The sequence below is a fragment of the Grampus griseus genome (genome assembly GCF_964374135.1).
Source record: "Grampus griseus genome assembly, chromosome: 7".
In the NCBI taxonomy this organism is placed as follows: Eukaryota; Metazoa; Chordata; class Mammalia; order Artiodactyla; family Delphinidae; genus Grampus; species Grampus griseus.
The window spans coordinates 51,609,388-51,635,901 of NC_139001.1; the positions used below are offsets into that span (position 1 = coordinate 51,609,388).

General features: G+C 37.1%; 1 protein-coding gene across 1 annotated transcript in view; it reads right to left on the bottom strand.

Annotated features, from left to right (window-relative positions):
- Positions 1–26,514, bottom strand: part of ITGA4 (integrin subunit alpha 4) — an 82,785-nt gene that overhangs the window by 15,034 nt on the left and 41,237 nt on the right. Inside the window, exons 15-17 of the mRNA XM_082657925.1 lie at positions 25,369–25,523; positions 15,255–15,404; positions 8,771–8,847 (exon numbers count right to left, since the gene is read on the bottom strand). Of these exons, the coding sequence (XP_082514051.1) occupies positions 8,771–8,847; positions 15,255–15,404; positions 25,369–25,523 (382 nt within the window). The remainder of the gene's footprint in view (positions 1–8,770; positions 8,848–15,254; positions 15,405–25,368; positions 25,524–26,514) is intronic.

Below are 26,514 nucleotides of genomic sequence, written 5' to 3' on the forward strand. Positions count from 1 at the left end.
ATTGCATCCTCCCCAACAGAAATGGCTTCTCTCTCTGCCACTTTCCCACACACTGGGCAACCCTCTAATGCAATATGTTCACACTGCCTGGCTTTTCTCACCACTAGAATAAGTTCTCTTGGAGAAAAGGTGCCGGGTCATGAATATCACTGTTTTCTCAGAGGCTAGCAACACAGTGTTCAAAATATATGTGTGGTATGTAAGTGTATCAAACATTAAAAAGGGCTGGATAACACTAAAAAAAAAAGTCTGAAAGATTGAGGAAATTACTGGATAAGTGACTGTTAAGAGTTCATGAACTCATTATACATTCTATGAAATTAGAGCCATGCTTATCTGTTCTGTGACGGTATGCAAATTCCAAATGTTTCATTAAGATAAAGTAAACATCTACTACTACCACATCATGTGATCTATACCCCGCCCATATAACCTAATGTTTTAGTGGCAATACAACTATTGAGTTGACCAATAAATTAATGGTAACATCGATACTGTTTGAGTTTGAGAAGCAAATTATTATGAGCCTCAGAATCTACAAACAAAATTATTATAATTTTGAACACTTCCCCCCACTTTGATACTTCTAATAATATATCTATGAGAAACTGGACATTTCACTTAATACCTAAAAGTTCTTCCCTTCTTATCCTAATTGCTTTTCACTTTAAACCTTCTTATCAAGGTAGGACATACATATAGAAAAATGCGCACAACCTAAGTGTAGAGCTCAGCAAATTTTTATAAACTGAATACATGTGTGAAACCAGCACCCAGATCAAGAAAACCATATTGCCAGCACCAAAGAAATACCCTTGTGCCCCCTTCCAATTCTTGGCCCTACCCACCATCTTGCTTTTACTAGTATAGACTGGCTTTGCCCAGTTTTATATTTCATATAAATGGAATCACTGAGTATGTAATCTTGGAGTATCCAACATTCTTTACTCAAAATTTTGTTTTTAAGTTTAATCTATATTGATGCATGGAGTTGTAAATCGTTTCTTCTCATTGGTGTGTATACTAGTTTTTGTAAATACGCCACATTTTATTTATCCTTTCAACTATCATTGGGAATTTTGGCAATTACAGTTTGGAGCCTTTATAGTTTTTCAGTAAACATATATACATAATTCCATTGTGTCAGTCTGTCTGTCTATCTATGAGCAGGCCCTTATGGTTTATTAACCCAGGACTAATTCCTGAAAAAAACCTCTAAATCTGGCTAATTTTGGCAACCAGCTTAAATTTTACTAACAAATTACATTAAAAAAATAAAATACACTATAAGGAACTATATTTAAATAATAAAAAATAAAAATGTCCTACAGGATTATCATATAAAAGAAAGCATACCAGAGAGTAGGGGTTCAAAAACTGCTGCCTGAAGGCCAAATTGGGACCGCTGCCTGGTCTTGTAAATAAAGGTTTATTGGAACACAGCCATGCTCTTTCGTCTGTGGCCACTTTTGCACTATGACGGCAGAGTTGAGCAGTTGTGACATCTCTGTCCCACAAAGCCTAAAATATTTACAGTCTGTCCCTTCAAGTAAAAAGTTTGCTGGCTCTGCCATTGGGCAGTCTGACTGAGGAGCATAATTAGTTTCAAAATAAGCGTACCACATCATATTACTATATTTAAAACCTGTATTATTCTGACGATAACAGAAGCTTCATTATTTCAGATGGCACCCGATGCTGCCTTAGAGGAAACGATCTCCCAGACCTCATAATTCCTTGTCTGGTACTAAAGACATCGAGGAGAAAGGAATGAAGAAAATGTCCCTATGTAGCATTTCTAGTTCTGACCCCCGGCTTTGAGAAGCTGGATATTTCTGGAAGGATGTATGATAAGTAACAAGGCAGTACCTCTTCTGAATCATGGCTATCATTTGAGGGTGGAAGAATCTGACTCAGTCATAATGTGCTATTCCTCCCAGTGTTTGAGGGGATGGCTGTGGCTTATTCTTGTGTTGTAAACCTTTGTGTTACACAAGCACGCATCTGCTTGGTGGCCCTGTGATAAAGGGCAGAGTGAAGACGTGCGGGAACATGGCTGTCCCACATCCCCTCTACTTCTCTAGAACCACGGTACAACTAAAGGAAACTAAGAGGTTCTAAAAGTAAACTTCAGCTTGACATTAAAGTTTAATTAAGACTTGTAGAAGAGCTGCCTATAAATAGACATTTATAAAATATTCTGGCTTGTAACCAAAGCATTAGTCACTGAACACCTTTGGGAAAGAAGTTGGCACTTAGACAAGCAACAGAAGGTGAAAGCACTGCATAAACAGCTAGGTTCCAAGACAACAGCAAATGAAAGAGAAACACAGTATTCACATTTCAACAGCGAGGCTGCTGGTCTGTTTTCCATTTTTAAGCTATTTTGCCACATTACCATAATTACAATTCTACTCTTTATGTGTGTGTGTGTATATATATATGTGTGTATACATCTTACTGTATCTTGATTAACAAGGTGCTGTCAGAAAGATACCCACTAGCTTTTTACATGAGACATAATAAAGAACCAGGTGCACATCTGGAAGTGTGACAAGGCCGAACCAGAGCTTTCCCCGGGAATCGCAGTTCATTCTTTATTAAAACATGCATAATGCAGACTTGAAATTTACAAAGCAGCCTAGAATCCATGTAATTTAAACAAATCAAGATACTGTGTACATACAGAATCATAACTTAATAAGTGAAAGGAAAAACAGAAAAATGATGTATTTCGGCACCAGGCTCTACGTTTTTCCTGAATGAACGCTACTGTTCTATTTTGTGAGAAATGCTCCCTAAGTCTTCATATAATTAATGCATTTTGCCTTGATAAGATGAATGACTGCTTCATAGCTAACATGTTTTTAATCAAGATGCTAGAACAAAATATAACAGAAATTGCTATGTACCCAGGTCAAGGTAATACGAGTCATTTATTTGACAAAAGACTAGCCTGCGGCAAAGTGGCCTCAGGCCCAAGTAAAATTTTGTCCTCTTTTTTCTTTATTACTGACTTCAGGGAAAAAAATAAAATAGTGGAAAATTCTCATCTACTGGGCAATATCAGATACCTGACATTTAAGAAGATTTTACTGAACAGACAAATTCACTAAGATGCCAAGGAGGATAGCAGAAGAACATGGACTGGAAGATAGAGCTAGGAATTAGAATGTTTAGTGTATGAAGCACACGATTCCTCTTCCCCAAACTCTGTGACATCAGTGAGGCATATATTCCCACTATCTGCATTTTAAAAATGGACAGTTTTGTTACACTCACTCTTTTGGGGGTAACAGCACAGTGCGGTTACACACCGCTCACTGTCTACCCAACAGTGAGTTCCCTTCTTAGCTGCTAACAGAACCCTGGATTCGCCAGGCAGTCGGTAGTATCCCCTTGATACTGCAGAAGCTAAGCCCCCAGCTCAGCTTCAGGGAGTGAATTATGATTGATCTACTATGATCGTGACGACTCCATCCTCTTTCAACCAGGATAGATCAGGGGCAGCATGTGACACCACTCTGGTTAATCAGAATAAGGCGTCTGCTCAGACACTTCCCTTCCTTGAAAGGCAGCCTCAGGAGGACATAGAATTTTGCTCCTGCCCCTTTCTGTTTACTGGGAACCTTGATGCCCCAGCCGCCACAAGGGAAAAGCCAAGAGAACTGGAAAGATAACCATGAACCACGAAGGCCCAGATTTTGGTAGCTTCTCACTAAACCTGCAACCACCTTCTCCAGACTGCTTATTATGCAAAAGAATTAAACACCTTTGTTTAAGTTACTATTAGTCCCGTACTCTGTTACTCACAGTTAAAAGCATTCCTCACTGATATGAAAGCACTTTTGTTCAGGAAAAACCTCCATCACTTACCCTGGAAGCATGACGGAGGCACAGAAGAGAAGTAGTGTCATTTAGATCAGTCATCTCTGCGAAAGACTCGATTTTAAATTACCTAGGTGATGGTTAATACCTGCTCTACTATTTGTAATCTTTTAGATAAAGTCATATTTGTTCATTTTCATTTCGTACTGTAAGTCCATTTGAATGTGGTTTACTGTCCTGAGAATTTAGAGATTCAGGAGGAAGCCTCAACTCAACGAAAACATGAGATGGAGTGCATCAGCACTATTTAGTTTGCTGTCGGCAGTCTATTAGTGCAGCCATCAGAAACTCATCATACCTGAAGCAGGTATGTAGCTCTGAGACACAGAAATACCACTAGTGCCAGCAGAGTTACAGTCGGGAGAAGGCATAGGACATATGGTTGCAATTTGCCTACCACGACCGAGAAGGCAGAGAGGACTCCTTTGAGGGAGAGGCAAATTGTTCTCTGAGAGAGCATCATTTATTAAAATGCAAAGTAGTTTGTCAGAACCCTTCACCCGTGGGCCTAAAAACTAATTCAAAGAGTTTTCATTTGAAAACTCTTCAAATAAGTTATTTACCTAATGGAAAGAGCCTGTAATCTTCCTAACTGATGCAAAACATGTGGGGCTTACACTTTACACTGGCCTTTAGGCCACTACAAACTTCATAGAACTGAAAACAACTGACCCAGGCACAGTCAGCAGCTATCTCGGGACATAAAGAAACAATAAACTCTGGACAAATAACCAGTACACGTGCAGAAAATGTTTAGAATTCACTGGCAATATTTCATTTTTTTATCCAAATGAAAACATTTTTATCGTGGTCTATAACTATTCCAACCATAATTTATCAAAAATAACACCTTTTCTCAAATCTTCATATGTACCAGGCTTTGTGCTATGCAATGCACTGGCCTGCATTATCCCATTTTATTTTTAAAACAACCTTACAGAAGCCCCAGTGGCCTAATGGATAAGGCACTGGCCTCCTAAAACAACCTTACAGAGTACTATTTTACCTTCTTGCCAATGAGGAAGGACGTTTACAGAGGTTGAAAGGCTTCTCTGAAAAGGTCATTCAGCTAGTAAATGGTAGATAGACTTGAACCAGGTTAGCCTGACTCCAAATCTAAACTCTAAACCACCACAACACTGGTTCTCAGATTTCAGCTTGATAAGAACCACTGACAGCCTTCTTAATAATGAACATTTCTGGCCTGGTCCCCATGGATTCTGATTTGGATGGTCAGGGGCCTAGGAGCCTGCATTTCTACCAAGCATCCCAGGTGATTCTCATGAAGGTGACTCAAAGACCACACCTTGAGAAAAACTGCCTTACCTTCTGTTGGCTGCCATACAAAATCATAATGGACTTGATATTTCGACTACAGGAAACATTATCACTTCAAATTAAAAATGCAATGTAGGTAATGTAATTTCTCGTGAGAAATACGTAATGAAGAAAAACTGATAATTCAATTACATTAATGATTTAATATCTTAATTCAGTAAGATATTATTTTCATTCTTCAGGAAATAAGCATTCTCAGTAATATTTCCACATAAATTTCAACATCTCATTTTTTTCACGGGCCAGAGGGACTGCAGTGAAAGATGACAAGGTAACCATGGAAGTGTCTGATTTGAGAAGATGAAAACACCACTTATTTGGAGCTTAGATAATCTTTCCCACACAAAATACTTCTTCTTATCAAAGGCCCATGAGAGCCAAAGCACCAGGAAGACTAAGCATTTTAGAAAGAAAACAAATATGTGAATGGGAAGGTTATAAATTATTCATCTAATAATTCAACAAAGGCACCACAATTACATGCTGGATTACAAAGCAGTTAGCGGTTGCTGTTTCTGGACTATCTAAGCAGCCAATCTGGATAATTTAAGTATAAAGTCCAATTATCTATCAAATAGGTTAGGGCTTCTTGGCCCTCAACTGTGGATGCTCAAGGCTATCCTGGCATTGCCTAGGTGAAAAGAATTAATTTATTCTCTGCCATATGTGATCCCACCCCAGCAGGGTACTCAGTGCTGTTTGTCAACCTTTTTACTCATTCCTGGTTGATTCCCTATCCCATTTATCTTCACAGCTATTTTCAATCTTTTCCCATTCCCTTCACAAGGTCCCAAACCCAACCTCAGAGCCCTCACCTTCCATATACAAACCCATTTTTTATTCTGGCCATCCATTAATTCTCTATATTTCCCTTCCTTCCACGTTAAAATTTCTTAATCAATGTCAGCATCTATTCACAGCTTCTTAGCTCAAGACAAGGGGAATCTTAACTTCTTTCTAAGGCTAACCCTTCCACCTGAGTCTGATCCCAGGTACATGCTGTTTCCTTTAGAACCCTGTTCCATCCTCAGCAAACATCCACTTGTCACCTACAGTGTTCCAGGCACTATTGGGAACGCAAAGATGAAAAGACAGGAACCCAGCTTGAAGCAGTGTACAGGATAGTGTGGAGACAGACAATAATAGTTCTGAGCACAGGTGCAATGGGACCAGGGCCACAGGAGGACTAGGTTTATGTAGCTGGAGACAAAGTTGGGGGGGGGGCTTTACCTAGAAAACAGCTGAGATTTATAAGATAAATAAGCATTAATCAGATAAGTCAAAGTGAAAAGATACAAAGGCTCAGGAGAGCATGGCATGGCCACACAACTATTCTGCAATCAATGGAAAGAAGTCCTGTGGAATTGCTGAGGAAGGGCACTAAGGACTTTAGATGTTAATGAGCTACTGAAGCCTTGCTATCAAAAGTGTAAGTTAGAAAGCTCACTCTGGAAACGTCTTGGTAGAGGAATTTGAATAATGTAAAATCAGAGGCCAGTAGCCCAGAAAGTGGTAAAGCTCAGTGATTCAGGCAGGATATTGAGTGCCTGATTTGGAGCAATAGCAGTAGAGATGGAGAAGTATGATGGATAAAAAACACATCTGGGTGGTAGTATTATAGGACTTGGTAATTTATTTGATGTCAGGGATAAGAGAGAGAGAAGAATGCAGGTTGAGCTCCAGGCTGTTGGCTTTGGTAACTAACTAATGGTTGTGTCACTGGTGGATAGTGACTGGGCACCCAAGACTGCATGTCTGATAGCCAGCTGGATGGGTGGGTGTGGAACTCAGAGACACTGATTTGGGCATCAGCAGAGGAGGCAGACCAGGTGAGGTTATGGTTGTGGGCAAGATTATCCAGGGAAAATATGGGAGTGTGAGAAGGAGTGAGAGAGGGCTATTAAGCGAGCCCAAAGAGGCAAATTCAGAGGTCCTCCAAACACAAGTGAGAAGGAGGGCCTAGAGAAGTAAAAGGAGAGTGGGAGTAGGATGGCATCCGGGAAATTAAAAGACATTGAAAAAAAGGAAGTGAACAGCTGTCAAATTCTTCACAGGACAGATCAAGTAATATACGAAGTGTCCCCTGGATTTAAGCAGACTATTTCTTTGTTCAATTTATTCTTTTCCCTGCCTTTGATCCTCATACTTGTTTATATCTTCCCATAATTAAATAACATTTGATAAATACATAAAAATTCAGTTGAACCTACTTGTTCCTAATAAATTCTCCTTCCCTTAATCACTGATGCTGCCATTTAGCTATGACTGCACAGAAATTTCTGTTAAAATTTGCCAGCGACATCCTTTTCTCCCCCACCAGTCACATTTTAAGTGCCAACTTCCACGACCTTTCCTCAGTCATTATGCTCTCTGATTGCTACAAAATCACAGTATTAGGTCCCTCTTTTTACATTCTCCATTGGCTATTTCACCTTGGAGGTGGTTTCTCTTAGTTCGATGAAGATACTTTTTCAGTCTCCTGGAGTTAAGTCCTTATTCTTTTTAAGCTCTTTAAATAGAATTTACCCACCCCTCTCAAGATTTGATCCTTAGTTCTTTGTGAAATTCACATTTCCATCGCAGGCATTCACATAACTAATGTGAAGAGGACCTCCAAACATAATCCTGAACTAGATTTTCCACTGCAGAGCTACATATAGAAGTCTCATCAAATTCAACACACCCCAATTTAAACCTGCTTCCTCTATATCCCTACCTCCCCCAAACAGTCTCCCATATTCCTGCCCTGTCAGTGATGCCTCCTTGCCCTCTTTCACTTTCCATACACAACCAGCTCTTAACCTGAAGTGTGGATTCTCTCTCTCTGGTCCTCATTTTCACATCTTCCCTCTGGCATGCAGAACAATGTCAACAGAGGGGATATAGACATGATACAGAATTACAATGGTTTATTTCCCAACATAAATAATGATAGCAATCAACATTTATCCAGTTTGCACTGTGTGCACTATTCTAAGCACGTTTACATGTATGTTCTTTTTCCTGTTTCCCTTCTATGAATTTAGAAGACAAAGATGATTTATTCCCTTTCAAATGGGTCACATATATATTTAGGGATATCTTCGTTTTGTACATCAATCTGAATTATGTAACCAGTTTTTGGATGATAAAATACTAAGCATTATGTAGTAAAGGTTAGCTCATTTTGAACCAAAACTCTATTAACAGTCACTTACAGATGTCTGAAAAATAACTACAATTATGATAACAATAGCCCAAAGCACATTTAAATCCTGAAATATCTTCCGAGTTATCAGTGAAAGGTTAAAATCATGCTTGATAAAACCATGGTGCTCACACATTCTCATTCTTTTGAAAAGTGGTAATCTTTGAGTGTATACTTATGTGACTGCTGTACAGAACACTTAGTCTCTTTCAGCAGAATGAGACTGCTGTTCTTTTCCAGGTCTTTAAATGCTGCTAACCCCCAAGGATTAGTTCTTAGTCCTTTACTCTTTAGAACCCACATGCACACACCCATTACCCCATCCTGATAAGTAAGCAGAGAGCCAACTACACTCACCTCAAAAATCCAATTTTTGCAGAAACCTGTAAATCAGCAGAACAGTTTTCATGCGCACAAAATCTTGCAAAGTTTATCTGGAAATAAAATATGACAGTACTTTTTATCTTAGTTCAAATCAGTAGGTGTATTTCTATGTTTTTTAAAGGATAAAATATCTATGACACATGAAAAAATAAAACTAATATAGCAAATGGATAACTCCTTTATACCTTTTGAAGAGTTCGATTTGAGCATCAGTAGGTTCAGATGACAATTCCAGGGCTAAAGGAACCACGTTCTTTCAATAGGTAAATTTAAAGCCTAAGTTTGTTAAGCGAAAGAAATAACTTCTTTCTTTCATAATAGTTGTATAAAAAGAAGTTTAATCAGACTGTGGTAGTAACCTCTGTAAATGTTTAGAACCTGTGCTGCCAAGATTTTCTTCGTTGAGTCCCTCTCGATTTTCTGGTGCTGCCGTTTGATCCCGCCTATTATGCATACGCATGACACTTAATTTTCACAGATGGCAGAACAGTGATTTTATATTGGTTGAAAATAATAAAATTTAGAAATTTTACTTTGAGGATACAGTGAATAAAAATAAATGATAGTTTATCAACAGGTTCCAGAATTTATTTAATTCTGAGTATTTTAATAGGACCCAGAGATACTGCAAGGTACACAGGAAGCCCTGAGGTATAATCTGGACAAAGGAAAAATAGAGAGATACAAAAAGAAAGGAAGCTGAGAGGAACAGGTGAGAGAGGGAGAGATGCAGACAAGAAAGAAATCTAGAAAGTCAGAGAAGGAGCCAGGCACATGAAACGTGAAGTGGGTAGAGCGTTGTCAAATGGCGCGTCAGACCAGAGACTGCCTATACCAGCGGGAGCAGCGGGAAAGTGTAAATAGTTCTCTAGATTATTAATATAATTTTTTTCTACTTCTCTTATTCGTAAAGCAGGTGGCTTGAAGAATCAAAATGTAGCTCATTTGTAGCTCATTCTAATATAACTACAAATTGCTAAGGTTTGGGCTTACGTACTTTACAATATTGAGAGGTTCATTATTAAAGACATTTAAAAGTAGCTGATATTGAAAACTGAAGTTCAACAGAAGAGTGAAAAAAACCGACTTCCAAAAATATTTTCATACAAGGCTATAGAAAGACTTTGCTCTTAATTTATCATCTTCATTTGATCTAGTATTGTAGACCAGACAGTGCTGACTGTAAGCTCAAATATGTTAAAGTGACGTAGGGGCAATTTTATCTGGACAGGATATGAACAGGACCTTTAAATGTCCCTTTCATCTTTTGCATTCTGTGTGCCATTACTGAATGTTTTAATGAATGCTTTAACCATGGCCCCAAACATCCTGTTGACTCTGTCTTTGTGTTGTTGGACAGTAAAAGTCTGAACAACTGGACTCCTGGGAATAAACACACAGTGAGTGAAACTGATATATTTTGGGATACATTTTATTTATTATAAATTTTTTTAAAAAATCATCATTAGAGTATAATTGCTTTACAATGGTGTGTCAGTTTCTGCTTTATAAAAAAGTGAATCAGTTATACATATACATATGTCCCCATATCTCTTCCCTCTTGTATCACCCTTCCTCCCACCCTCCCTATCCCACCCCTCTAGGTGGTCACAAAGCACAGAGCTGATCTCCCTGTGCTATGTGGCTGCTTCCCACTAGCTATCTATTTTACATTTGGTAGTGTATATATGTATATGCCATTTTCTCACTTTGTCACAGCTTACCCTTCCCCCTCCCCATATCCTCAAGTCCATTCTCTGGTAGGTCTGCATCTTTATTCCCATCTTGCCCCTAGGTTCTTCATGACCTTTTTTTTTTTTTGATTCCATATATATGTGTTAGCATACAGTATTTGTTTTTCTCTTTCTGACTTACTTCACTCTGTATGACAGTGTCTAGGTCCATCCACCTCACTACAAATAACTCAATTTCGTTTCTTTTTATGGCTGAGTAATATTCCATTGTATATATATGCCACATCTTCTTTATCCATTCATCTGTCGATGGACACTTAGGTTGCTTCCATGTCCTGGCTATTGTAAATAGAGATGCAATGAACATTGTGGTACATGACTCTTTTTGAATTATGGTTTTCTCAGGGTATATGCCCAGTAGTGGGATTGCTGGGTCATATGGTAGTTCTATTTTTAGTTTTTTAAGGAACCTCCATACTGTTCTCCATAGTGACTGTATCAATTTACATTCCCACCAACAGTGCATGAGGGTTCCCTTTTCTCCACACCCTCTCCAGCATTTATTGTTTGTAGATTTTTTGATGATGGCCATTCTGACCAGTGTGAGGTGATACCTGATTGTAGTTTTGATTTGCATTTCTCTAATGATTAGTGATGTTGAGCATTCTTTCATGTGTTTGTTGGAAATCTGGGTATCTTCTTTGGAGAAATGTCTGTTTAGGTCTTCTGCCCATTCTTGGATTAGGTTGTTTCCTTTTTTGATATTGGGCTGCATGAGCTGCTTGTAAATTGTGGAGATCAATCCTTTGTCAGTTGGTTCATTTGCAAATATTTTCTCCCATTCTGAGGGTTGTCTTTTGGTCTTGCTTATGGCTTATGGTCTTGCTTTGGTCTTGCTTATGGCTTATGGTTTCCTTTGCTGTGCAAAAGCTTTTAAGTTTCATTAGGTCCCATTTGTTTATTTTTGTTTTTATTTCCATTTCTCTAGGTGGTGGGTCAAAAAGGACCTTGCTGTGATTTATGTAATACAGTGTTCTGCCTATGTTTTCCTCTAAGAGTCTGAAAATGTCTGGCCTTACATTTAGGTCTTTAATCCATTTTGAGTTTATTTTTGTGTATGGTGTTAGGAAGTGTTCTAATTTCATTCTTTTACATGTAGCTGTCCAGTTTTCCCAAAACCACTTATTGAAGAGGCTGTCTTTTCTCCACTGTATATTCTTGCCTCCTTTATCAAAAATAAGATGACCATATGTGCATGGGTTTATCTCTGGGCCCTCTATCCTGTTCCATTGACCTATATTTCTGTTTTTGTGCCAGTACCATACTGTCTTGATTACTGTAGCTTTGTAGTATAGTATGAAGTCTGGGAGTCTAATTCCTCCAGCTCCATTTTTCTTTCTCAAGATTGCTTTGGCTATTCAGGGTCTTTTGTGTTTCCATACAAATTGTGAAATTTTTTGTTCTACTTCTGTGAAAAACGCCATTGGTAGTTTGATAGGGATTGCATTGAATCTGTAGATTGCTTTGGGTAGTAGAGTCATTTGCACAATGTTGATTCTTCCAATCCAAGAACACAGTATATCTCTCCATCTGTTTGTATCATCTTTAATTTCTTTCATCAATGTCTTAAAGTTTTCTGCATACAGGTCTTTTGTCTCCTTAGGTAGGTTTATTCCTAGGTATTTTATTCTTTTGTTGCAATGGTAAATGGGAGTGTTTCCTTAATTTCTCTTTCAGATTTTTCATCATTAGTGTACAGGAATGCAAGAGATTTCTGTGCATTAATTTTGTATCCTGCTACTTTACCAAATTCATTGATTAGCTCTAGTAGTTTTCTGGTAGCATCTTTAGGATTCTCTATGTATAGTATCATGTCATCTGCAAAAAGTGACAGTTTTGCATCTTCTTTTCTGATTTAGATTCCTTTCATTTCTTTTTGTTCTCTGATTGCTGTGGCTAAACTTCCAAAACTATGTTGAATGACAGTGGTGAGAGTGGGCACCCTTGTCTTGTTCCTGATCTTAGAGGAAATGCTTTCAGTGTTTCACCATTGAGAATGATGTTCACTGTGGGTTTGTCAAATATGGCCTTTATTATGTTGAGGTAAGTTTTCTCTACGCCTACTTTCTGGAGGGTTTTTATCATAAATGTGTGCTGAATTTTGTCAAAAGCTTTTTCTGCATCTACTGGGATGATCGTATGGTTTTTCTCCTTCAATTTGTTAATATGGTTTATCACATTGATTGATTTGCATATATTGAAGAATCCTTGCTTTCCTGGGATAAACCCCATTTGATCATGCTGTATGATCCTTTTAATGTGCTGCTGGATTCTGTTTGCTGGTATTTTGTTGAGGTTTTTTGCATCTATGTTCATCAGTGATATTGGCCTATAGTTTTCCTTCTCTGTGACATCTTTGTCTGGTTTTGGTATCAGCGTGGCCTCACAGAATGAGTTTGGGAGTGTTCCTTCCTCTGCTATATTTTAGAAGAGTTTGAGAAGGATAGGTGTTAGCTCTTCTCCAAATGTTTGATAGAATTTGCCTGTGAAACCATCTGGTCCTGGGCTTTTGTTTGTTGGAAGATTTTAAATCACAGTCTCAATTTCAGTGCTTGTGATTGGTCTGTTTATATTTTCTATTTCTTCCTGGGTCAGTCTCAGAAGGTTCTGCTTTTCTGAGAATTTGTACATTTCTTCCAGGTTGTCCATTTTATTGGCATATAGTTGCTTGTAGTAATTTCTCATGATCCTTTGTATTTTTGCAGTGTCCGTTGTTACTTCTTTTTCATTTCTAATTCTATTGATTTGAGTCTTCTCCCTTTTTTTCTTGATGAGTCTGGCTAATGGTTTATCAATTTTGCTTCTGTTCTCAAAGAACCAGCTGTTAGTTTTATTGATCTTTGCTACTGTTTCCTTCTTTTCTTTTCCCTTTATTTCTGATCTCATCTTTATGATTTCTTTCCTTCTGCTAACCTTGGGTTTTTTTCTTCTTCTTTCTCTAATTGCTTTAGGTGTAAGGTTAGGTTGTTTATTTGAGATGTTTCTTGTTTCCTGAGGTAGGATTTTGTATTGCTATATACTTCCCTCTTAGAATTGCTTTTGCTGCATCCCATAGGTTTTGGGTCTTCATGTTTTAATTGTCATTTGCTTCTAGGTATTGATTTCCTCTTTGATTTCTTCAGTGATCTCTTGATTATTAAGTAGTGTATTGTTTAGCCTCCATGTGTTTGTATTTTTTACAGACTTTTTCCTGTAATTGATATCTAGTCTCATAGCATTGTGGTCAGAAAATATACTTGATATGATTTCAATTTTCTTAAATTTACCAAGGCTTGATTTGTGACCCAAGATGTGATCTATCTTGGAGAATGTTCCACGAGCACTTAGGAAAGTGTATTCTGTTGTTTTTGGATGGAATGTCCTATAAATATCAATTAAGTCCATCTTGTTTAATGTATCATTTAAAGTTTGTGTTTTCTTATTTATTTTCATTTTGGATGATCTGTCCATTGGTGAAAGGGGGGTGTTAAAGTCCCCTACTATGAATATGTTACTGTCAATTTCCCCTTTTATGGCTGTTAGCATTTGCCTTCTGTATTGAGGTGCTCTTATGTTGGGTGCATAAATATTTACAATTGTTATATCTTCTTCTTGGCTTGATCTCTTGATCACTGTGTAGTGTCCTTCTTTGTCTCTCATAATAGTCTTTATTTTAAAGTCTATTTTGCCTGATATGAGAATTGATACTCCAGCTTTCTTTTGGTTTCCATTTGCATGGAATATCTTTTTCCATCCCCTCACTTTCACTCTGTATGTGTCCCTAGGTCTGAAGTGGGTCTCTTGTAGACAGCATGTATATGGGGCGTTTTTTGGTATCCATTCAGCCAGTCTCTGTCTTTTGGCTGGAGCATTTAATCCATTTACATTTAAGGTAATTATTGATATGTATGTTCCTATTACCATCTTCTTAATTGTTTTGGGTTTGTTTTTGTAGGTCTTTTCCTTCTGTTGTGTTTCCTGCCTAGAGAAGTTCCTTTAGCATTTGCTGTACAGTGGGTTTGGTGGCACTGAATTCTCTTAGCTTTTGCTTTTGTGTAAAGTTTTAAATTTCTCCATCAAATCTGAATGAGATCCTTGCTGGGTAGAGCAATCTTGGTTGTAGGTTTTTCCCTTTCATCACTTCAGGGATACATTTTAAAAAGCTGTTCACTGTTTAGAATGCAGGATCCATCTCAATATGCACATACAGTTAAGTTAAAAAGAGAAACTGTTGTGTAACATAGATACACGTTTATAAATGAGTAAAATCTGACTAACAAGACATGAGTGAATCTGTGGGTAGGGTGACTGAGAGGGAGACAAACTGAAAAAGAAGGAGACAGAAAATGAGAAAGATAAGCTGAACACACATGACGATGCTGAATAACTCATGAATGCAACTCACTTCCATTAGGAGTGCTCTCTGGAAATATATTTTCTTCACTGGCAAGGCATCAAGGAGAGAAAATTAACATTTTATGTATATGGGAAACCACTGTTATGACTAAATGCATATTTAAAAGTATTCAGTTCAATATCCTAAAGGGAATATAAAAAATAAAGAAAAATGGAAAACAAGACATACCATAAATCTTTTTTATAAAAACATTATAATTTTAAAGAAATTTAGAGGGAGTTCATTTCCTCAGAACTATGTACTATTTCCAAAAAATTTCTTCAGTTATATGTCACATGATGTTTCAAATAAAGGAAAAATTTCCTACTGTTTTTGCAATGATGTCTTTTTCTTTCTTCTGCTGAAGAATTGGCTGAAGTGGTGGGAATTCCTCTGTACTTCGTTTACTGATGACATGATGTCCCAGGTGGTAAGCGGCTTCAATCTGAATTGGGGTGAGGATGTCCCGTACATCTTTCTAAAGAAATTGAAAGCCATATGAATTAATAACAAAAATAAGCATCTAAATAAAAAATATATATAAAGTGCCTCCTTTCCTGCATAAGGTCAAACACAATATATGGAAGTCAAAGAAAATCCTTTCCTTTTAAGCTAAATTGTGAAAAAATTGAACTATTTTCACACATTACAAAAGCAATCACATTTATTAGGAAAAAGACAAAATGTATTAAAAATGAAAAACCGTAACTATCCAATAATAGTTATGCAGGTCTACATTTTGGCATATTTTCTTCAATGCTATTTTCTATGCATACAATTTTCTTATTAGTTGTTACAGTTTTTCTACATTTATTGTGCTTTTACACTTTATAAAGAAAGAATTCTTGGATTTATTTATCAATGATACAGGAATTGTAACCCATTTGGAATCCATTCTGCTCTGTATGACACTCTTTTAAGTTTAATATTTTACTAATTTTTTACACAGCATTTATCATTCTTAATCTTCTTTATATGTAGTCAAAAAGTCTTTGAGGGATTAGGTTTTTAAAATTTATTGTCTTCTGCCCCCCAAGGAATGACTCTTGAGTTTATTACACTGGTTGTCAATTCATATATTTTAATCTTTATTTCTACATGCAGGCATTATTTTTCTCTCTTTTAAAAACATTTTCCCATGAACTTAAAATTTATTTCATCTTTTCATTTGATTATTCAATAGCCCCTTCATTAAATGGGAATATACAACATTACTATCAAAATTATTTGCTAACATAAACATGCACAAACACTAAAATAACTGACAAGAAAATAACTTTGAAGTAGTTTGGCATTCAATTAAGAAAACACTTCCCTAAAGAGTAAAGGTGTTCTAGAATCCCAAGTCTGTGAAAAAAAAAAAAAAAAGGAAGTCAAGTAAGATAAAAAACATGGCATCTCTTAGAAAGCGCTTCTCAGAGCAGCCCTGCCTATACAGATATGAGATTTTCAAAATATATTGAACAAAGCAGACTCATTTATTTTTCTCCCTATCTAAGAGGATGGGCAAATAAGATTCCACTATAAAGTAATCCATGAGGATTTATAACAGAATTCAGTTGACAATTTAAACTGCACGAAATAAGACATGTTGATGGCAAATCTATAGAACAAGTAGCTTATGCACAACAAAAATTAAAAGTAGATATTATATCAGGATTTGAGAGAGAAGCTCACGATCAGCAGATACAGTCCACCTACACAGGAACTATGCAGTTTTTTTCTTTTTCTTGGTATTAGAATTGTTACTATACTCAGAAGATATTCAGAGAATTGGTCACACACTTTGTCTTTCACACTAACAATTTAAATGTAAAGCTTGGCTTGATTCTACGTTTCATATGCCCGTTTCAATTTACATTTCTTCTGATTTAAAAAAAAAAAATAGATTCATCAAAGTCCCACTAAAGAAACTCAAGTGTTTTCATTGGGACTAGACATACTAATTTTAACCATAATTGAGCTTTATATTTATGAGGTTTATATTTACACTTAGTGAGTTCTTTAGTAGATCCATGACACTGTAATTGACAGACCTCCTACTGAATAATGTCAGCGGATTTCTATTTATCTAGACAATTCAGAGCTGGAATATAGCTTAAACATTTCTGCCTAAAAGCAGATTTCCAAAGCTCATAAATTAACAATCCCTACTGAATAGAAAAAAATACCTATCATACAGATTACTGCTATGCTATTTATGCCTATAGTAACTTTTGATAAAAATCAATGAAGTTAATAAAGATGACATTTCACATAAGACTACACCTATCCTATGTCTTTTATGTAATTATAAAAAAGGATGTAATTGTTTCTTCTCATCATTTACAACATTATATATAAATTATATAAATATATATATATATATAAATTGGTTAAAAGCAAGTGGTCTGAAGGTAGAGTACTGGGGTTCAAACCTCAGGTCCTTCACTTGTTATCTATATGTAACCTTGGGCAAATTACATAATCTGTCTATGGAACTATTACCTCATCTGAAAATGGTTGGTAATAATGATAATGAAAATGATGATTACGACACCTATACCTTATTGTGAGGATTCAATGACATAATGTATGTAAAACACTTAGTACAATGCCTGGTACGTATTAAGGTCTCAATAGATGTTAAATATTATAATTATTATGTGTATATTACTGCAAAATGTAGCTATATAAGCCAACCAAGAAATTACAGAAGTTCAATTTCTTATAATAAATTCTGGTGACTATTTGGAAGGAATAAGAAAAAAGAAAATTAGTCTATTGCCAACCAGTGAACACTAAATAGAAAATGAGCTACGTTTTCTACTAATACAACTATTAGACTTGTATTAATTAAGTGGTACCTGGAAGATGTGTAGCATGACTCAGAGTACTCAAGATCTCTCATGGCTTTTCCATTCTCACACATGGAGATGTTTTTATTAGATTACTTGGTAAGTGATCATCTCAACTCGAAACCTTGACCATATAGGAATGCTGCAAATCAAGGTCCAAATCCCAAGTTATCAACTTGTGAAAATGGAACAGCTTGAAGCCCTGAGTATTACAATAGCAAACTTGATTAAATTATTCCCTAGGTGTAGGAGCTAGACAGCCACTGACTGTCCCTCCACATGTCCACTGTTTTAATTCTTCTCAACAAGCTTGCTTTGACCACATCACATGTTATCTAATTCATACTAATTTTCCACAAGGTCTTCTCTACATCTGGTGTATATTACTTTCATTATCCTAATTTGCTATTAATTACGCCTTTCTCACAATATATAAAATGTACGTGCACTCTTGCAAGAACTGTATTTGACAGATATTCACACTTACTTAACTTTAACAGCTCCACCTAAGGACAAAAGCTATAATATCAAAAATTCTTAAAGTGACTAATTAATATACAGGAGGAAAAAGTAGATTTGCTTAAAATTTTTAATTTGGATGGCATGTGCTATCTATATTAAAAATAATGAAGATTCCATGCCACATTTTTATGGAAAATTACATAAAACAGGGCACCCACAAGCATACAAATTAGCACATGCCTGAAATTATACAAAGTCTGCCTTCTTGTCTGACTTTCACAGAAATTTTTATTATGGCCAGCTTGAGAACTGAGCTGTAGGCCCATGTCATCCTATTGTGTTTATGCAGTGAGGGAATTTATTTAAAGGATGGAGCCAGAAATATTTATAAAATATTACTTAATGAACAATGATGTTGAGGTATAAATAAACATGTGAAAATATCTATTCATGGGTCTACTCTGTAGAAGACAGCAGCTAGGGATACAAAACTGAAAGCCAGTGCCTACATTACACTTTAAAACCCATAAATCCACACATGTGGTGGAGGGGTGAGCATTCTGATACAGGCAGACAGAAGTACAGAAGAGGGAGGGCCACCTAACCTACACTCGAAAGGGCATGGGAAAATTCTTACATAGAAGAATTTTAAGAAGGAATGTGATCAGATTTGTGTGGAGAAGGTTAAGACTGAGGCATAGATTGGAATCTGAGCTAGCAATGCCCTGTGTAATTATAACCATTTTATCTAGTAAGTATGTTTCAGAGGGTGAACTGTCAAACATCTGGGACTACAACTTCCTGAGAAAAGACAACACCCCCAAGACAGGTGCCCTCACCATCACACGAATAGAACATTACAGATTTTCCCTCACAGAATTCTTTAAAAAGCTCTGAGAACACATCATCTATAAATTTATTAAATATTGATTGATTGGGGGCCTTATGTAATGAGTTGTGCTAGCTCTAAGAAGAAAACAAACATGGAAAAGATAATATCCTGTCTTCAAAGACCTTGTAATCTAACAAAGAATTAATATATGTTGGAATAATCAATCATCTTCTAGGTTACCATATCAGTATAGTTATATAGTTGGTCTGTATTTAGATTTTCAGCAGAAATGCATGCATATATGGACTGGTCCACAGTGGTTAAAATATAACTACTTTGGAGCAAATGGTACTTCATTAAACTATGTGTTTGTATAGCTTAAAAATATAAGCAAATAAAATACAAATACATATATTTAGTAATCAAATACGTGTTCATTTTTTGAAGTTATTACTGAAAATGATGGGTTTTATAAGTTACCTAAGACTTAGATAACAAAATAAAATTCCTTTATTTCAGAAGTCCAAAATCCAGAATTTAGAGAAACCAAAGGAAAGAAAGAATAAACTAATCTACTAAATACATAGGCAGGTTGATTTCATGATTATTATACAACATACTAAGGCCACTGAACTCACTGGATCTCAGATACCAGTAGAGACAGGCATTCCTGGTCCAATGACTAAGCTAAATATTTCTAGATTTTATGGAATGCTGTAGACAGGAAGGGAATGTTTGTTTTCTTCTCAAACATCAGAGAGTATTTTGATGCAGAGATTCCATCAAGATCAATCAAGAAATATCTCTAAAAACCTGAAGGTAAGTCTCACTACCATGGCTGCTCCAACATTTCTAAATATTGTTGCCAATTGTTGAATGGGTTTCTCTAAATCAAAACAGCCTCAAAATTATCCTTTGTCCTAAAATCTTGTCCTAAGAAATCTCTAAGACCTAATCAAGTTGTACCTTTGAAGATAACAAAGATTCATTTTAATATGCTTACATGGATGGGGAAACATTTTCATAAAGGGAAAAGCGAGGTCCAAGAGAACAGAATTTCAATAGATAAAACACTATAAGGCCTAAAAAATTAACCATTTGCCTTCTACCATAGAAACCTTTTATTAACTCCCAACTCTAAATTCTAGATTCTCCTTTCATAACATCTAATAATTGTAAGGCTCTAACAGTAAAAAATAAAGCTTGGCATAATTAAAAACCACCAAAAAATGGAGTTCTATAAGGAAAAAAATAATTTCTGCCTTATTTTCTGAGGAATACATTTTGACCGTACACATAAAACAGTCTTATGTAATACCCGTTTTAATTATGAGTAGATGAAGCAGACGTGAGAAAACTGATGTGCTTACCAACCAGGTAAATGACCATATAGTCTCAGAAAAATAACATACCAGCAAATGCATATGCTAGTGATGTGATACTTATTAGATTGCTAACAATGTCTCCTATATTCCAAGAAGATCCAATACATGAAACTAGAGAATGTGTGACTAAAAGAGAAGGACTTAATAAAAGCCAAGTTTTATGAGAAGATGTGGATTTTCTAAAATAGCCAAATTCTCTACTATCAAAGACTGTGATGGGTTTTTTTTAAATATAAGTAGGTTTAAAGACTTTCATTTATGTGAGATCATCAAGGGGTTGTGAGCAAGAATAAAAATAAAATTCAATTCTTTTTCTCACCTTCAGGTCCCCAATGGCTCTAACATGTTGTCATACTGATGAAATCTTTCTGGCTCATTCTCTTTAATACTCAAGTCCAACAATGTGCTGCTCCCACTGGGACCTCCAATTCAACTTTGTTCCCCTGTCCCTCACACACCCTCTTGCTGTCCTCTCTCCTCTCCTTACCCTGCTTAATCTTCATGGCCAAAAATATAACCACTCCCTTGCATACTCCTCGGCTCTCTAGTGCGTTCCTTCTTTGCTTCACTCTATTGGCAGACCACAACCATGGTTGACTGTAACTCTTTATCTACCCCCATCTGTAAGGTTGAACATGACTGGAAAAAACCACAACCATACTGACTCATCTCACTTTCTGATGCAACTTAGAGCCTAACTCCATCTCAGGATCATACTGTACTTTCTCACTCTCCCACTCTCCTAGAAGACTACTTCACGTCTTCTTCCCGAACTCTAAACACCACTTCTCCCATTCCGATGGAAGCTAATGCCTTTGCTTCTTACTTCACTGATAATATTAAAGCAATCAGAAGAGAACTTCCAGTCCTCTCAACCACATCTGCCCAGCATCTGCAAGCAAATAAACAAATGAACTATGCATGTGCTATCTAGAATCAATCCTTTCATCTGTACAATTAATCTCACCCTTTTTGCCCTCTTTGCACTGACGATTCTGATTCTTTCCTCTTATCTATCTCATTTACTCTATTGGAACACACCCATCAGCATAAAAGCATGCTATTCCTCCCATCTTAAAAGAAACAAAAAGTCTCTCCACTTCTCTTGTCAGCTACTGACTCCCCACCCCTTTTCTTTAGCTCCCCTTGGAACAAAAATCTGTGAAAGAATAAGCTACACCCTGTCTCCAATTCCTCTCCTCCTTTTCCTCTGAACTGCTGTTGTCATGATCACCAATAGCTTCTACATTGCTAAACCCAATGGTGAGTTCTTAGCCCTCATCTTCTTCAACTAAGAGGAAAGCACTGAAAACACTGTCACGCCTTTCTCCTTGCCCTGCTTTATTCACTTCACTTCCGGGATGCCACAAGCTCCTGTTTTTCTTCCTTACTGGTTAGTCCTTCTCATCTCCTTTGTAAGCCTTCTCTTCTCTCTAACCACTTCATGTTGTAGGGTCCAGAGTGCAGACCTCAGCTCTTTTCTCCTCCTGTGATGATCTCAGCCACCTCACATGACTTTCAAACCCATTCATACGCCAAAGATGCATTGTTAGATTTCCAGTTCCATGCCCCTCTCCAATTCCAGATGAGTATATACAATACAAATGATTAATTGCTGTTTACACTTAAAAGTAAAATAGGTCTCTCCAGCTCCGCAGGTCCACAACTGAACTCCAACATTTTACACCCAAAAGTTGTTTCCCTTGCCCTATTGATGAAAACTGTATTCTTCTAGTTGCTTGGGCTAATGACTTTGGAGTCGTCTTGGAGCCTTTCTTTCTCAAATGCTAGACATCCAGTCTGTCAGTAAATTTTGTAGAATCTGTCTTCTACTACTTCTCAGCAGATCCACTGCTACCACCTTCGTTGGAGCCATCAACTCTCACCTGGCTTATTGCAGTGTCCTCTTCTTCCTGTGTCAACCTGTGGTCGCCTACTGTGTAGTCTCAACATAGCAGTCAGAGTATTCCTTTTTATTACTCAGTCAGATCATGTCAATTATCTGCCCCAAACTCTACAATAGATCCCCATGTCACTTGGAGAAAAAGTCACAGGGTCTTATGCGATTTGACTCTTTTTCTACTGCTCTCCCCCTTGCTCACTCTTCCAGCCATCCTTGCCTCCTCATGGTTTCCTAAAACAACCAGGCTCATTCTTTTCCTGATGCTTTTTTACCTAGCTCTTCTTTCAGTAATGTTCTCCTCCTGGATCAGGGGTTCTCAAAGTACAGCTCTCAAGCTGGCAGCATCAGCATCACCTGGGGACTTTGTAGAAAAGCAAATTCTCAGGCCTTGTTGAAGACATACTGAATCAAGAACTCTAGGTGGGGCCCAGCAATCTGTGTTTCAACAAGCCCCCCAGGTAACGCTGTTGCATGCTAAAGTTGCGGACCACTGCCCCAGACATCTACATGGTAACTTCTTAGCTTCCTTCAAGTCTTTGCTCAGATGTCACCTTCTGAATGAGGCCCACTCTGCCCACCCTATTTAAAATTACATTCTTCACTCCTTCCCCAGCACCCTATAATTTCCTGTGCTCTGCTCTCCTTTTCTTTTTCCATCACCCATATAATCCTCTAAAACAGGGGTTCCCAATCCCCGGGCCATGGACCGGTACCAGTCTGTGACCTGTTAGGAACTGGGCTGCACAGCAGGAGGTGAGTGAGGGGCGAGCGAGCAAAGCTTCATCTGCCGCTCCCCATCGCTCCCCATCGCTCACACTACCTCCTGAACCATCCCCCCCGCCCCAGTGGAAAAACTGTCCTCCATGAAACCGGTCCCTGGTGCCTAAAAGGTTGGGGTCTGCTGCTCTAAAATACTATAAAATTTACATTTTGTTACTATTGTGCTATTACATTTTGTTACTATTGTGTTACTATTTGTTACTATTGTGTATCGTTACATTTTGTGCCGTTGTTTATCTCACCACACTAGACTATAAACTCTGTGAGGGTGGTAATCTTTTTGTTTCAGTCACTGACCTGTATAAGTGTCTCAAACAGAACCTGACACTACATAGGTACTCAATATCTATTAACTGGAAGAAGTGGAACTTAATTGGTACAGCCAACAGGAGCTATGCAAAGAAAGCATGCCCAACCAGCAGGCAGGGAGTCCTCTGAGAGGTGGGGGCTGTGGCCCTGAGCACATAATTAACAAGTGTCACCTTATTTCACTGTAAGGGGCGCTGAGGTAGAATGCACATGTATATTAACACTCCTGACACCCGACGCGCTTTACAGAGCAAAGGAACAATCCGGTTAATGTTTCCGAAAGCCTCGGGTACCATGCTGGTGGGGGTGGGAAATGCACTCATTATATTTTCATCTTCTCCTAAGTAACAGCTAGGGGTCCTTGACAAAACTCAAGATTAGGGCAGCTGTTTCTGTGGTTCTTACACCTGCCTTTGGATTTGTTGCAAGGGAGAGTGTTGGAGTAGCCTTTTGCCTTTCTATGTATGAGTTTTAAAACGTCCCAAACAAAAGCAAGGTAAGTTAGGAAGGAAAAAAAATATTGGAAGAAACAAGCACTTTTTCAAAAACAGTCCCTCTATGTACCAATCCCAGAGCTAAGTGCTTTTTTTGACATTGACAGTATGGCCCAAAGTCATGGATGTAACCTGCTTTTGTTGTGTTACCATGGTAGTGACAAGCATATATGCAACTAACACAGAAACCTCTGCTAAATTGTCATTTCTGGTACAAATCTATTCTGAAGAAAGTGCACAATTTTGATGAACCCTTAGTCATAGGAACAATGTCAAGAAACGGGACTAAATAAATCAGATCAATTTGCTGCCATTTATACAGATTCAACACAATATGTCTGTCAATGCCTGATGTTGGTCCTTTTACTGCCCTTTAAAATGGTCTCAATGTTAGGCTCTAAAATTGATTAACCTGAGTAAAATCAACTATGCAGAATTAAAAAGAAAAAACCCTCTTTAATCCCCACCACATCAATGATGGTTGCACTAATATCATTCTATACTTTTGGCTCTCGACCATCTAATAGCTTTACTCTAGTACGACAATAAAAACTGTTAAGGGAAATGAGGAAATAGCATAGGGATTATTGCTGTTAGTATTTAATAGTCCTGATGCTTGTTTGCATTTGCTTGGAATAAGTATCTAAGGAAAAATTAAGTTCTAAGCTGAGGCTACTATTTGAAATCCCAGAAAAGGCTCCTGGGAATAGTTTGGCTTTTTTGTGACAGTAGTTTTTCTGTTGAAGTACACCATTCCCTAATGAAAAAGACCTGGCACCGCTTCATACGATAAAATGTGATCAATGCAAGGAACGTGATGATCAGTTTGGGAATGAGTGTTTTAATAAAAGAAACATGAAACTGGCTGTGCTTTGGCAGGATATACCCCAAACCATCATGAGAAGCATCATCCTGGCCCACAGATGATCCCCATCACGCTACAACTGTGCAAGTTCCCACTGACATCACCGACAATGCTGGCATAGAGACAAAGGCACGATCCAAAAGCAGTCACGTTGGATTCTGCTTCTTAAAGTCACATGAAAAATAAACCAACTTCCCTGCCTCCCCCCACCCTCCATTATCTACCAGGAATAGATCTGGGGCTCAGCAGAGCTACTCGACATTTACATTTTTAGGCAAGTGCATAAACAGAGAGGGACAATAGCAATTGTGAAGAGGAAAAGGCAAATCTTTAAAAAACAGTGACGCGGTAAAATGTGATAAATGTGAAATAAGGAAGAAGCAAAAAGTAGAGTTTGAATTATCTAGATCTGTCACAGGATCCTCTAACATTTTGACGCTGGAACAATAGATCAGCTAGTTCAAGTAATACTTGCTTTTCACCGTGTTTTATAAAAGATACCAATGCAAGAAGACTTAAGCGTATTGATAATATTGAAGTTTACGTATCTGTTAATAAAAACAAGTTTACGTTACCCGCATAAATGCTTGATGTGTTTTACAGTTAGCCACTCTGCTTGATACTTTTATGCTTCCTGTAATCACGTCAGAAGTTCCATTGGAAGAGAAGTAAAATCTCGATGGAGACTCTGCCTTTCGGTTCACATCCAGGCTCATGTTATAAAACAAAACTGCAAAAATGTAGAGAGAATTGCAATTAGTATAATTATCTGAAGGCATTTGTTTTGTTATTTTTAAAGTGATAATAGTCAAAGTTATATAGAATACTGGAAATATATTAAATTATCTTCATTAAATAACTTTCTAAAAACTAACCTGAAATATGAAAGAGGGAACAACTTAAAATACACATTTCAAAAATTATTTTTATAAATTAAAAAAAAGAATTATAAACTTTTCTCTAGGTTTCTACTTTTAAAATTAACATCTTTAGTGATTTGCTTAATCCTCCTACATATAAACATTGCACAGCTACACTACCAAAGTTCTTACTAATAATAAAAGTCTCAAGTAAAGTTTCAGATTTCTTTGAGTCCTTTTGTCCGTCGAACGTCTGACTGAGGAAGTACAGGCACCCAAATGTCACTTGTAATAATTTTATCTTGTGTGGTTACAGAACTAATTTCATATATGGTTGGGTTCATTTATTTCCATTTGTTTCCAATTTGAGGGGTTGCTATTTTTCTTTTGATTTTTTTTTTTTTTAACGTGAAGTGAACACATGGTTTAAAAGTCAAACCTACATAAACAGCTGACTCACAGACATCTCCTTTCCAGCCCTAGACCCTGATTATTTCCCTTCCTTGTTTTTATTGGTTTCTGGTTGGATCTTCCAGTGTTGATTTATGCAAAAATAAACAAATATATACAGACATTCTCTCAATAACTATTCTGGCAGTTTGGTAAGAACTTATTTCAAATCTGACATGGTAAATGATGTGCTAAAGAAGATCTTCAATAACCAAAAAATTAAGGAAAATTTACAACAACTAAAAAAAATTCCAAGACCGATCTTACCAAGAAAGAGAGAGCTATTTCTTGAATATAAAAGGGTTCTTTGTCAGACTGGTGGTTGTCAGAGGTGAGGGGTGGGGGATGGGTGATGGGATCAAAAGATACAAAGTTCTAGCTACAAAAGAAGTCATGGGGATGTAATGTACA